The 14,390-nt window shown below is 41.8% G+C and overlaps 1 protein-coding gene across 1 annotated transcript in view; it reads left to right on the top strand.

Annotated features, from left to right (window-relative positions):
• The window catches only part of MACF1 (microtubule actin crosslinking factor 1), a 239,421-nt gene that overhangs the window by 150,787 nt on the left and 74,244 nt on the right, over positions 1–14,390 (top strand). Inside the window, exon 57 of the mRNA XM_054721590.1 lies at positions 36–1,507. Coding sequence (XP_054577565.1) covers positions 36–1,507 — 1,472 coding nt within the window. The remainder of the gene's footprint in view (positions 1–35; positions 1,508–14,390) is intronic.

The following is a 14,390-nucleotide window of genomic DNA, read 5'->3' on the forward strand; positions in this document are numbered from 1 at the left end:
ACTTGATTGATTTAAATTTTATTTTCTGATTTCAGCTGATCGCATGAACAGACTCCAGGCAGCTCTTGCCAGCACCCAGCAGTTCCAGCAAATGTTTGATGAGCTTAGAACCTGGTTGGATGACAAACAAAGCCAGCAAGCAAAGAACTGTCCAGTTTCTGCAAAATTGGAGCGACTCCAGTCTCAGCTACAGGAGAATGAAGAATTTCAGAAGAGTCTTAACCAACACAGTGGTTCCTATGAGGTGATTGTGGCTGAAGGAGAATCTCTGCTTCTTTCTGTACCCCCGGGAGAAGAGAAAAGGACTTTACAAAACCAGCTGGTGGAGCTCAAAAGCCATTGGGAAGAGCTTAGTAAAAAAACTTCAGACAGACAGTCCAGGCTCAAGGACTGTATGCAGAAAGCTCAGAAATATCAGTGGCACGTGAAAGACCTCGTGCCATGGATAGAAGATTGTAAGGCCAAGATGTCTGATTTGCAGGTCACTCTGGATCCAGTGCAACTGGAGTCCAGTCTCCTCAGATCAAAGGCTATGCTGAGTGAGGTGGAAAAGCGCCGCTCCCTGCTGGAAATATTGAACAATGCCGCTGACATTCTGATCAATTCTTCAGAAACAGATGAGGATGATATCCGGGATGAGAAGGCTGGGATCAACCAGAACGTGGATTCCCTTACAGAAGAGCTGCAGGCCAAAACAGGGTCACTGGAAGAAATGACTCAGAGACTCAAGGAGTTCCAGGAAAGCTTTAAGAATATTGAAAAGAAGGTTGAAGGGGCCAAACACCAACTTGAGATCTTTGATGCTTTAGGTTCTCAAGCCTGTAGCAACAAGAACCTGGAGAAGCTCAGAGCCCAGCAGGAAGTGCTGCAGGCCTTGGAGCCTCAGGTGGACTATCTGAGGAACTTGACGCGGGGCCTGGTAGAAGATGCCCCGGATGGATCTGATGCTTCCCAACTTCTACTTCAAGCTGAGGCCACCCAACAAGGGTTCCTAGAGGTGAAGCAAAGAGTGAACAGTAGTTGCATGGCAATGGAAAACAAGCTGGAAGGGATCGGCCAGTTTCACTGCCGAGTCCGAGAGATGTTTTCTCAATTGGCAGACCTGGACGATGAGCTAGATGGCATGGGTGCTATCGGCAGAGACACTGACAGCCTCCAGTCTCAAATTGAGGATGTACGACTGTTTATTAACAAAATCCAAGCTCTCAAGTTAGACATAGAGGCTTCTGAGGCAGAGTGCCGACAAATGCTGGAGGAAGAGGGGACACTGGACTTGTTAGGGCTTAAGAGGGAGCTAGAAGCCCTGAACAAACAGTGCGGCAAACTGACAGAGAGGAGCAAAGCGCGTCAGGAGCAGCTGGAGCTGACGCTGGGCCGTGTGGAGGACTTCTACAGGACACTGAAAGTGCTCAATGACATGACCACCGCGGCAGAGGAGGGAGAGGCCCTCCAGTGGGTAGTGGGGACCGAAGTGGATATCATCAACCAACAATTAGCAGCCTTTAAAGTAAGTCTTGCCTTTGTTTTTTTTATTTTTTTTTTTTCTGTCTAATATGAGTATTTTTTTTCTTGTAACTTGGAAACTGGTTGAGTGTATATTTTCACTTCTGTCCCGGTTTCATTATTCCCACTAACATCGCCATCAAAGTGTACTTTTTTGGAGACTAAACAGTCTCTTGGACTTCTGAGCAAAGGTTTGAACATATTTCTACTGTAATTTATTTCAGTGTTTATAACCAATTAAGGGTATATAAAGAAATGTCCAAATCTTATCTCTTACTCTAAGAATCTCCTCTTATGAAATTCTGGAGATTTCAAATTAACCAATTTGAAAATAGCAGTGAATGTCTCTTCAGGTTCCTGGTCTTCAAATTGAGGTGTGAGAAGCCATAAGATAAACATGGGCTCATCTTCCTAAAGTGTTGGGGGTTTTGTTTTGTTTTGTTTTTCACATATTTCAAAGGAAGATTATTGGTGTATTGTTTTATTTAGAATAAAATGCAAAATTCTCATGAATTATTAAGATAAAACATGACACTTCAAAGAAAATTTCCAATTATAGCAAGTAGCTTAAGACTGCACCCTAGGCTCCTCAAGTGTACAAGTCCTCTGCCTACAGGAAAGTGTGAGACTGCCTTAAATTGCAAAAATGTTTTAATTCTTTTCCTGAGTCATAATTTTAATCCTGAGGTTTTGCGAGTCTGGTTTAAAACAACAGAGGAAGATGAAAGGAGTTGACTCAAAGTGCAAATTGGCTGAGTCTGGGTCTTGGCTCTCACTGCATGAGCCTTTCACCCTGAGTTGACTTTGTTGTAAATACCTAAAAGCACCTCACTCTGCTGTGGGAGGCCTCTCTGCTGCTCTTTCCTTCCTCATGCACGGAGTAGATTTGGAAAGGATACTTTATTTACAGCACTTTATTTCCATCACTAGTGTTAATTATTTCCACTTCAATAGTGAACACTCCTGCCTCCAGAGTTAAGGTGTTCTCTCAGCCCCTTCCTGTAAGAATTCTTCCTGTTAAAAACATGGGTGGAGAGGTGTTGTTGTCACCAGGTCAGAGCCACGTGGTCCTGAGAAAGATCACAGATTTGTAGAAAGAGCCAAGTTCAGGAAGGTGGCTGTTTCAGAAGGGCCCCTCCAGGAGTTTGTGGTATGTTCAGCATTGAAGTGAGACATGGGCTGAAGGCACCTCACCATGTTTGGAAATACTGCAGTTTGGAGTAACAGTCATCATATTTGGGTTTCTTGAAGCACCCAAGAAAGGAAAGGGTAGGTAGAGAAAATTCAAACCCATGAGCCCACTTGTTTCCCTCTTAGAAACTCCCACACCTCTGTTCCAGTGGCAAGGAGATATTCCCTGCTTCACCATGTGCGATTGATTTCCTCTCTTCCACTGTAGGCATCTCGAAAGCAGAGATTCTTCTACAGACATGCTTCATTGATATAATTTACTTGGATTTGGATTGCTTAGAACTCTAACCAACTAAATGGATTTCTTAGAAAACTAAAGCTAATCCCTTTAGGCTTCAAAATAGTTTACCAGCTATATTCTGGTTTATATGGGAATTATTTTAAATTTTATTTGCCTAATTTTCTGAACACTATATTGTACATACGTTTTTCTTTATGAGTGCAGGTTAACATTACTAAAAAGATGATAATGTTCTCTACTGTGTTGATATCCTCAAGAATATTAGAGACATTTGGCCTGCTTTATATTAAATACTAGAAGCCCATGCACAAAGATTCGTGCTAGAATGGGCCTTCCTTTCCCTGGCTGCCGGGACCTCCTTTCCACTCCAGCCCAGCCCCGGAGCCGCTTCTTTCCACTCGGCCCTGCCTTGCCACACTGCCCAGAGGCCCTGAGAGACTGGGGGTGGGACAGAAGGCCTGTGTCAACGCCATGGCCACTACTCAAGCATCTGGGGTAGCTCAGTGCCTGTGTATGCAAATTAACCGCCATCTTTGTTTGGTTAATTTGCATATCACTCCTGATTGGCTGGTGGGCGTAGCAGAGGTATGGTCACTTTACATGTTTGTCTATTATTAGATAAGATTCCTAAATTACTATGCAGTTTGAGTTCTGTGTTGTAAGTTTTTGTTTCAGGCCTCTACATTGTTGTACTGGTTGGACAGGCAGTGTGTATATATGTAGTTTTTTGTTTTTCTTATTACCATGATATCAGGTATTAATTCTCACTGCTATTACTTCTCACTACTGGCACTGGACCTGCCTTCAGCAATCTACCCCTTCCTTATCTCCAGTGAGCTAGAAAATGAAGTAAACAAGCCTGTTAAAATTGTGTTAAATATGAGCTGTAGCATTCTTGTTTCACTGACCTCTGAAAATAACCCTCCCATCACCAATACTGTGGATGTGAAGGCTGGGACCAGACACTGATCAACTGGTCACCTGCAGAGAGGGTTTATCTACAAGGGACTGATGTTGACAGAGCAAGACTGGAAGAAGAGGGAGAGAGAGTGAGTGAAGTTCTATGTCCTGTGTCTATCCTTCGCATGTCGGGGATGGAAATCAGAAACCAGGTTCTCCCTTATAAAGCTCCACCTTATGTAGTCAAAGGCTTGGGGACAGTTTTTGTCTCCTCCCAGCAAAGGTCTTTGGTCCTGAGGGGAGGATCATACTGCTGGCTTAGTTCATGGTGAGCTCATGGGAAGTAAAAACAATGAGGGGGGAAGCTCTGGGTCAGTTCCCTAGAGGCTGCCTAAGGGACGGTCTTCTCAGACCCATTCTAAGGACTGAGTCATTTTCATGATTCGAGTGTTGAGTTCCTGGGTTAAGGTTCAGCAATAGATAAAACTCCCCTCACGCCAGCAACACGCCATATTCATAAAATGTGACTGCTTCCAGATTTAAATTGTTTTCAATAAGGGAAAACCAGAGATGAAGATAAATATTTTAAACACAGCATTAGCTTTAAGTTTTTAGCTTTTTCTTTATAATGGGATCATCCTCTGCTGAAGAGAAGAGGATATAAATCTAGCTGACTCCACTGGGGTTGGGTGGACTAGACACGAGTGAAGTCTGTGGAGAACCTCAGGCTTACTTGGGACTGCAATAGTGCTGATAAATACATGGAGAGGCAGTTAGAAAATTTATTTTCTTAAATGAACATGAAAAACTATAAGTTGTTATTCCTAGGAAAGATTTTCCCTCAATTGCTTCTAAATAATTGATAGAATCTGGCCAGCCAGAGTGGATCTAACAGATAAGCATGGAAGACAGCCCTTTTCCAATCTAAACAGGCAAAAACCTCAAGGCACTTTGCTGGATTCAGCTCTTTATTGGAAGTAGAAAGGAAGAAGCCATTCCAGAGCTCACAAATGAGAATACTGAGCATGCTTTCAGAAAACTGGAAGGAAAGACTTTGGCTACTAGTAATCTCTTCAGGAAATTCTCTTTTCCTGATCAGGAGAGTCTCTTATTATTGAGGAAAAGGAATTGTATGTACATAACAGGACACTAACAACAAAAGAGGGAACTTTATTTCACTAAAATTTAAGCCAAAGAATTCTCCCTAGGTGAACTTTCTGGGAAGGGTAGAAAAAGACTTGAAATTTGGAAAAGAAATGTAGTAAGTCTGAAAATGACAAGAAGCTTTCCTCATTTTGAAATTCTCCCTATGTATCATTTGTAGTCAAGAATTGAGATAATTCTGATCCTTAAATCAATTCCTCCCCTGTACCCTACCCCCACCCATGAACCAGCCTGGCCTTTCAGTCTGGAAACATGTGGTGGTGTTGGCATCCTACTGGTGAGAAGTATCAAGAAACCTGGGTATGTCATGTACTCTATATCTTGTATATATTTATATTTACTATGTATTCAGGCCAGGCTTCAGACTTGGAACTCTACCACTCAGCAACTAGAAAAACCAAGTGGGAAAAATTGAAACGTTTTTAGGGTATGTAGATTTCTCAAAAGGTTCACTTCAACTGATGGAGCATTTGAAGCATCCAAGCCTGTTGGGTTTTTTCCTCCCATGTCTTTGAGGCTGGGCTGGAGGATATAGGTGAGGCAGCAGGCTTCCCTAAGACTGTTCTCAGTCTTAATTCAGGTTGAGCCAAGCCCAGGGTCAGGGACTGCATACACTTGCAACTTCTGTCTGGAGACTCAGCATCCTACTATGAAGCCAGAACAAGAAAGCCTTGTAAACCTCTTCATTGGATTTCCAACCTTAGGCTTCCCTGTGAGCATATGTGAAAACTTGGAAGACATGGTCTGACATGGAGTTGAAAGACTGCCAATTTACACAAAGATACTTATTCCTTCCTTTCAAATAATTACAAAGACAGTATCAGTCCATCTATGTTTTTGCCAGTTAGGTTCACTAGAGAATAAAGCAAATGAGATCAGCATCGTATACCTACCCTTGGAGGGAAAGGAAATCACTCGTGGTATGACCTGTCACCTGAAGGTTTAGGTATCTGCAGATTTACAGCAGCCAAGATAAGTTGACTAGGCACCCCTACTCCCACCTTGTGCAGACCTTGGCTTGTAAGTGTGTTTTCCCCCTTCCTTAAGCTTGGCTACTTCAATAGTAACCACTAGGGTCCACGGAAGTTAAGAGAATGCCCTAGAACAGGGTCTCTCAACCTCTGCACTCTTGACATTTTGGGTTGGATAATACTTTGTTGTGAGGGCTGTCCTGTGCATTGTAGGAAATTTAGTAGCATCCCTGACCTCTACCCACTAGATGCCAGTAGCTACCCTTCCCCAGGTTGACAACCAAAAATGTCAGTAGACATTGCCAAATCTCCCCTAGCAGGCAAAATCTGCCTCAGTTGAAAACTACTGCTCTAGAAGAAAATTGCCATCTCTATGTGGGAAACAGTAGTCAGTTGGAAAAAACACTGTTGATTAAGTTAAATTTTGGGTGGGGCGGGGGCGGCTTCTTCTGGTAATCTGATTATAACTGTGTGGTAGCAACAAGTGCCTCTAAGTCTGCCTTTCTTTAGGCCAGGCCCTGGCTGGATTCTTTATTTTTGCTGGTACCAATCTGTGTGATTTAAAACCTCCTTGTCACTTTCCCTGGCATCTACAATTTATTTTGCATAGAGTTGTTGATGCAGGTGTTGGTCGATGATGCATTTCTAAAGAGAAGAGGAACTTCCTTGTGGAAATACTTCAGGGAGCCTCCTTGTTCTGTGTCTTTAAGGGGAGACTACAGTTTGTCTGTTGTTCTCCGCAGCCCAGGAGCTCACAGTTTGGCTGCTGATATTAATAACCCAATGTGACCATCCCCCATGTCCCCTCCCCCCAAGAATTCCAATGCTCTGTAATAATCCTCTCCACCCTCACCGTAGGACCTGGGTGGGGAGATGGTGAAGGAACCTTTAAGGCCTTTAAGTTTGCTTCATGGTGAACTTTTTCCAGCCCCATTTTAAAGTATCATTAGTATTCTAAATACCAGCATTACAAGCAAAATCCCAAGATAGCAGCCTTTACATCATCTTAAAGGAGCCTCATTCATGCCTCAGTGAAGGTAGGAAAATCTATAGGAAGGTTGTCAAGAAAGCGTTGATGGATCTCATAAAAATCTGTTTGGAAATTTTAAAGCAACTAAATGAATATATCTTCAACCAAAAGGAAGGACTGAACAGTTTGATTTACATTTACTGAAATTCTTTTTTTTTATAATATATTTTTATTGATTTCAGAGAGGAAGGGAGAGGGAGAGAAACATCAATGATGACAGAGAATCACTGATTGGCTGCCTCCTACACACCCGCCACTGGGGATCGAGCCCACAAGCCGGGCATGTACCCCTGACCAGAATCAAACCCAGGACCCTTCAGTCTGCAGGCCGATGCTCTATCCACTGAACCAAACCGGCCAGGGCTACATTTACTGAAATTCTTCACATCTAGTGTCAGCACGTAACATTTGCAACTAAGGTTCATCATATGATTTTTTTACAAGAAGGAAGAAAACTATGTTTCCAGAAAAACTAGAATTTACCCCCGGCAGAACTTGTATTTATTGTTGAGTATTCAGTAAGTGAATACATTTGAGATTAGCACAGACTTGCAGAACAGGATAGTTTCTTGCTGTGTCTAGAAATGCCTAGTAAGTGGTCTCAGCCTTAGCCTAGTCCTGGAGCTTCAGAAAAGAATCCTGGGCACTTTCAGGCTAACCGGCTGGCACAGGAGCTGTAAGCAGTGAGCCTCTAGGAAGTGGGATGAGTTGCTTTGAAGGGCACTTCATTGTTAGAGTTGTTTGGTTCACCAGGAATAAAAGGAGTGCTTCAGGGAGTCATGTCAGGTCACTGCACCCAAGGGCTGTCTCCTGCCAAGCAGATTCTTCCCCAGTCTCAGCTGTCCCGGTTGGGAAAACCTAGCTATGGGGAGAATGTGCTCCCTCCCCACCTTCCTTAGTACTACACCACTGCACTATCCAGTGTTTTTCAAATACCAGTCTCTGGTATTTGCTGTGGAAGATTAATGGGGTACACTTATGCCCTAGGTCTTCACAAACTATTTTCCTACTACCAGTGCTGTGATTTGAAATGTGGACCTTTTAGGACTTTGGCCACCCAGGGATGAGAATAAGTGCCACATGGTAATGGTCCATGGATCCCTATGTGGGGGTAGGAGAAAGGTGTTTCATATTCCTTCCTGTCCATCCTTACTGAGCACTTGTTACCAGTACTTGCGATGGGTGCTGGGGGTCTCAGAGAGTCTCTTGTTACCAGTGTAGTATGGGAGATGGACACAAAGAATGGCAGTGGTGGTGATGTGGTAAGTGCAGTAAGAGAGACCTATGTCTGAATGGTCTCTAATCCTAACCTCCCTACCCCTCCTCCCTGTAAATCAGACATTTGAAATCCAGTTGCAGATAGGAAAATAGACTTGAAGATGTTAAGTAGGTTTTTCAAACTGAATATCAAGTAAATGTTAGAACTGGGGATGCAAAAGTCTGTTTGTCACCCAGTGGTTCTCAACAGTGATTGTCAATTGGGGGACATTTGACAATGTCCAGAGACATTTTTTAATTTTCATGACTGGGGGTGGGCTGCTACTAGCATCTAGTGGGTGCCATTGAATACACAGGATAGCCCTTGCAACAAAGAATTATTCAGCCCACTTCTGGAAAAATAGGGGGTTTGATAGTTTGCCCTCTTCTTATTCCATGTAAGAGTTAACTGATGAAATAGTTGCACCACCTAGGGAAGCTTCATGGTTTTTTTCTTTAAAAAAAAAATAAGAAATTGTGTTGGTTCTGAAGTGACTTACTCAGATCTGTTGGATAAAGTCAGGATCTTAGTGAACTAATTTGAGTCAGTGGCTAAAGAATGCTCTCCATGCTTGACCAGTCCCCACCCCACCCTGCCACAAGGCTCCTGCTGTGGAAATCAGTCATCTGTGTATCTCGAGCTGCTTCCTGTAGGGTGTGTTATGGAATGGCATCAGCCCCTGCACCAGCTGGGAGTACTGATCTCAGTGTGATTTTATCAGACTCTGCCTCTTTTGAGCCTTGCTGTTGGGAACAAAGGATCCTCTGTTCAGAATGCAGAGAGCTAGTGTGATTGGACAGTCAGCATGTACGCACTTGGTTCCCACGGAAAAAAAAAAAAAAAGACATAAATTATGCTGTAGCTTTCTAAAACGTGGGCTTCCAAGGTGGTTTCCCCTTAGTTCCTGTCTGTATTCACCATTCTCTCTGTGAGTGCTTAAGCTCCCCACATCAATGCAGGAGACATCTGATCTAATTAATTAAATGGCAGTATCCTTCAGAACTGGTCTACATCTAAGCCTTCAGTCTTTTCCTTCTCCAGTGTTGGAAACTACATTTTTAAAAAGTTTTTTATTATTTTTTTTATCATTACCCGAGGATATGTTTATTGATTTTAGACAGAGGAAGGGAGAAAGAGAAAGGAACATCAATGTAAGAAATATCGATCAATTGCCTCCCAAACATGCCCCGACTGGTATCAAACCCACAACCTTTTGGTGTATAGGTTGATGCTCCAACCACCTAGGCCAGTGGTCGGCAAACCTCGGCTCGTGAACCACATGCGGCTCTTTGGCCCCTTGAGTGTGGCTCTTCCACAAAATACCACAGCCTGGGCGAGTCTATTTTGAAGAAGTGGCGTTAGAAGTTTAAGTTTAAAAAATTTGGCTCTCAAAAGAAATTTCAATCGTTGTACTGTTGATATTTGGCTCTGTTGACTAATGAGTTTGCCGACCACTGACCTAGGCCACCCAGCCAGGGTTTGGAAACCGCATTTTAGATCTCCACTATCTTTCCAGTTTTATTTCCTATATAGACCATCCACTCCATCCACTTCTCCCAAAAACTCCTTATATATTTTACCTATTTTATTTCTACTTATACCTGAAGTCCCATATTTCCACAAAACCTTTTTGATCTCCCCAGCTTACTATTCCTGATCTTCTACATTGCTTAAAATGTGTAATCATTTAGCCTTTATCATATATTGCCTAATCATATAGCTGGAGATTAGTAATTAGTAAATATTTAACTGATTGGATGAGTGCTCTTTATTTCTCATTCAAAATGCTGTCTGCTCTGCAAGACTTGAGATATATGCTTGGGTGTCCTGAGAAATTCTGATCCTTGCCTGGATTCCTCCCCTCTCCATTTTGCCTCTGGGCTCCCTTCCTTCCCTCCTAGTTAGCATATTTTAAAGGAATACAATTTCATTTCAGTACTAACCTGAACAAAAGCAAAACTAAGAAAGAAATTTGCTATTGCAGATATACTTGAAGAAAGCCAGACTCTGAAATACTGCTTTGTAGTTACCCATCACTTTATTTATTTATTTTTAAATTTTATTGTTTAAGGTATTACAAATAGTAGTACATATGTCTCTTTTTTTCCCCACTGACACCCCCATCTCCCCTACCACCGCCGCCCCCCTCCCCCGCACTTGCCCTCGTCCCCCTCCCTTGTCTTGCGTCTGTTGGTTGTGCTTATATGCATGCAAAGAAGCATCAGACTGTCCAACTACAGCGGGAAGGTAGGGGAGGGTTGGGGGGATAAGAGATCAACCGAAGGACTTGTTACCTATCACATTAGAGTCATTGTCATTTATTCAGCTAGTTGGCAGTTAAGAAGAGTCTTCAGACTTCAGTCAGCTTGGCGTATTGGAAAAAAATTGAGTATGAGTTTGAGTCAGAAATATCCAGCTTTCAATGCTGGCTCTATCATTTACTACCTGAGTGACCTTGAGGGAAAATACTTAAACTCTGTATAGTTACTTCAACTATAAAATGTGAACAATGGTAAATCATAACTTTGGGGTTTTTATGAAAATTTAATGAAGTGATACAGGTGAAAGCATTAGGCATATATTAAGTGCTCAGTAAATAATAACATTCTTATATTTTAAAAAAGTTTATTCAGACTTATAAATTAGAATGTTGTGAAATATTTTTATATTGAAAAATAAGGAAAGTTATGCCCTTTGTACCTAGGGATGATCATTCTCCAAAAGACTTGATCTAAAGCCCAGCAGAGGATTAGATTCATTCTTTTCTTCTTGGAAAACTGGAAATAAGGATAAAGTAAAATTAGTTTGATGGTAGCAATGAAACAAGGTGGGCAAACAGCCTTCCTGAGCAGCTTTTGTGGAGAGCAAATAGAGTAGCAATGCATAGGTGGGTTTAGGTCTATAACATAGCTTTAAATTATATATATTTACTCATTTATTCATTCCTATCAGAATCCCACAGCTAGCAAGTATTTCTGAGGCCATTTTGACCTTGGCTAACGTGCTCTACAAATCAATGTTATTTTCATATCATTAACCAGAATTAACCAGAAGCTAGTACCAGCTCAGTGACTTCCTTCATCACAGTTACCCATCAGATCAGCTTTAATGATCTCAGGGTCTTTGCCTAATTAGCTTTTAACATAGACCATGTTCTCTTCCTCTGCTGCCATACAATGGCAGCTACCAAGTCAGCATCTTTGGGAGAGACACCTCTTAATATTAATCAGTCATTAATTAAAACATTGAGATGTGAAAGAAAAATGTCAGCCTGATTTCGGAGGAAAGCAGCTTAAAAACACAGATGTAATTAATCTCTCTGCCAAACACATGTACCACATCAAGATGTGTTATAGCATAGCTTTAATTCTTCACATTTTCAGCAAATTATGGATTTCTAATACTTGGTTATGTGTACATATGATTCAGGGGAAGAAGATGATAAGAATTGAAAGAGCCTTAGTCAGTTTGGCTCAGTGGATAGAGCGTCGGCCCACAGATGAGTTCGAGTGTGGTCAAGGGCACATACACTTCCGTTGCAGGCTCGATCCCTGTTGGGGTGTGTGCAACAGGCAACAAATCAATGTGTCTCTCACATTGATGTTTCTCTGTCTCTCCCCCTCCCTCTACTTTCTCTAAAAGTCAGTGGAAAAATATTCTCAGGTGAGGATTAAAACAAAAAAATTTTTGAAAGAAATTGAATTTATCTTGGGTCTTCTCCTGCTTGAATTAATTGCATCCATTCAAATGAACCATTTACTATCTCATCTTGCAATTCACTCCCAAAAGGAGAGCTCTGATTTTGGCCTAATTCTTTAAATTTAAACCTAAATTATTTGTTTGTGGTCAGTGTTAAGAATTGCTTTAGAATCAAAATGAAAGAGACAGTTTTCAGAAATATCTTTCCTCTGTATTATTTATTCTACCTCCTTTTCTAATACTGGAGAGAGGACCCCCTATAGCAAGATTTCTTGGAGATTCAACCCAGAGACCTGTTTCATAGAAATAGCCAAACAAATTTGTGAAGTAATTAACTTGTGACAGTTGTAAAGTCATGCAACTCTATTACTGGAAAGACTGCTCTCGGTAGTGAAAACGCACATGGTCACTTTCTCTGGAAAACCTCCCCAGAACCACCAGGCCACATCCGGCCCCTTAGGGAAGAAGAGCCCAAAGAGACAAAGAAAGACTGGCTAGAAAGGTGACATCAGGATAGTCTAGTGTCCTGGAAGCCAAAAGAACAGAGCCTCAAGAAGAAGGGAGAGCCCTGGCTGGTTTGGCTCCGTGGATAGAGCATCGGTCTGCAGACTGAAGGGTCCCAGGTTTGATTCTGGTCAAGAGCACATGCCCAGGTTGCATGCTTGATCCCCAGCAGGGGGTGTGCAGGAGGCAGCCAATCAATAATTCTCTCATCATTGGTGTTTCTTTCTCTTTCTCCCTCTCCCTTTCTCTCTGAAATCAATATTTTAAAAAAATTTTTTTAAAGGGAGGACCAATACTTACTTTTTCACCACTGGTTATACTTACCCCCTATAATCTGATCCCGTTCCTATCACTGTGCTGAAACTGTTCTCTTGGAAGTATTCATCTGTTATGCAGCATTTCTTAAAACCCTCCTGTCCATTTACTTCCCATTCTCTTCTCTGGCTGCTCTTCCGCTTTCTTTTTTGGTTTGTCTTCCTACCTCCCAAACACATGCTTCCTGAAATTCTGTCATCTGCTTTGTCCTCTCTCTCCACATGAAACCCCAGGGATGTCCCACCCCTTCACTGTTGTATTGGAGAAGGATTCCAAATCTGTAACTCTACCCTGAACTTCAATCTTTTGTGTGAGGGGCCTTTCTGGACACCTCCATTCACACGGGTAATCTTTGAGTCCTTCACACTCAGTATGCCCTAAATTGAATGTGTGATCTTCTTCAAATATTGTCTTCCTCCCTGCTACTGTTTTATAGTATTACTATGCCCTCAAGAATCCAAACGTAGTACTACAGCATCATTTTACATTTATTTTCCCCCCTAAACTCTACCTTCTATCTGGTCAGTTGTGAAGTCCAAATATTCTGCCTCTGCAGTTTCTTTCACAGCCTCCCACCCCCAATTTTCACAAGTTCAGGCTTTTTGTTACCTGTGTAATCCTCCTGATTGCTTCAACTTCAATCTTCCTATCTACAATCTATTTTATACATACTGACACCAATGCAGCATCTGCAGACCTAGGCTCAACCTTAAAAGCCCAAGAATTTAATAGCTGTGTTACTTTGGACAAGTAAGTTTACCACCTCAAGTTTCATTTATAAATTAAGGATTTGGATTTTTTAAAGTGAGATAATAATACAGATTAAATGGCAGTTAAATTAGAACCGAGTCCCAAATTCTAAGCAAACTTTCCATACACTGCTCAATAATTCTCATGACCTCTGGTAAATTTAAATAAGTAAATCTTGATGTACTAATGGGTTTTCTGAATAAAGCATAAATTCCCTGGCTTGGCATTCAAGGGCCTTGATGAACTGGCCTTGAGCTACTTACCATTCTGACTTCTCATTTTTCCTTTTCATGTGCTCTGTATTTAAGCCTCACTGACTTCCAATTTGCTTCGTTAGGATCCATGCCTTTTTAGGTTTTCTGCTTCTAACGCTTCACTTAGAAATCCTTGTCTTCACCATCTCTGTATGTGTGTACAAGTCCTAATGAGTAAACTTATTCCCTCCATAAAACCTTCCCTGGTTCCCCCTGCTTCCTTCCCTTCCTCCCACTCTTGTCAGGCATTTTTTAACTTGCAAAGCCCCATACTTTTGTCATCACCACTGCCTTGGTGAAGAGCAAAAAGAGGAATTAATACACTATGTTTTGGAAAGTTTACAAGCACGAAGGAGCCTATAGGGGTCATGAGAGTTCCTGCAAATGTGTGGAAATTTTTCTCATGGGTTCAGGAGCACGTGAGAACTCAAATAGCATCAAAATCCGTAGTATCCCATTTAAAACAAGCTTAACATCTTGCTGTATAAGCTTAATGCGTCACCTAGTAGCCATCTTTATACAATAAAAGCACCAAAGGATGGTAATGACTGATGCCCAACAGGTACAGACTAATACTGTGGCATTTCCCCTTGCCAGTAAATAAATGCTT

This window comes from Eptesicus fuscus, chromosome 9, assembly GCF_027574615.1.
Source record: "Eptesicus fuscus isolate TK198812 chromosome 9, DD_ASM_mEF_20220401, whole genome shotgun sequence".
Lineage (NCBI taxonomy): Eukaryota > Metazoa > Chordata > Mammalia > Chiroptera > Vespertilionidae > Eptesicus > Eptesicus fuscus.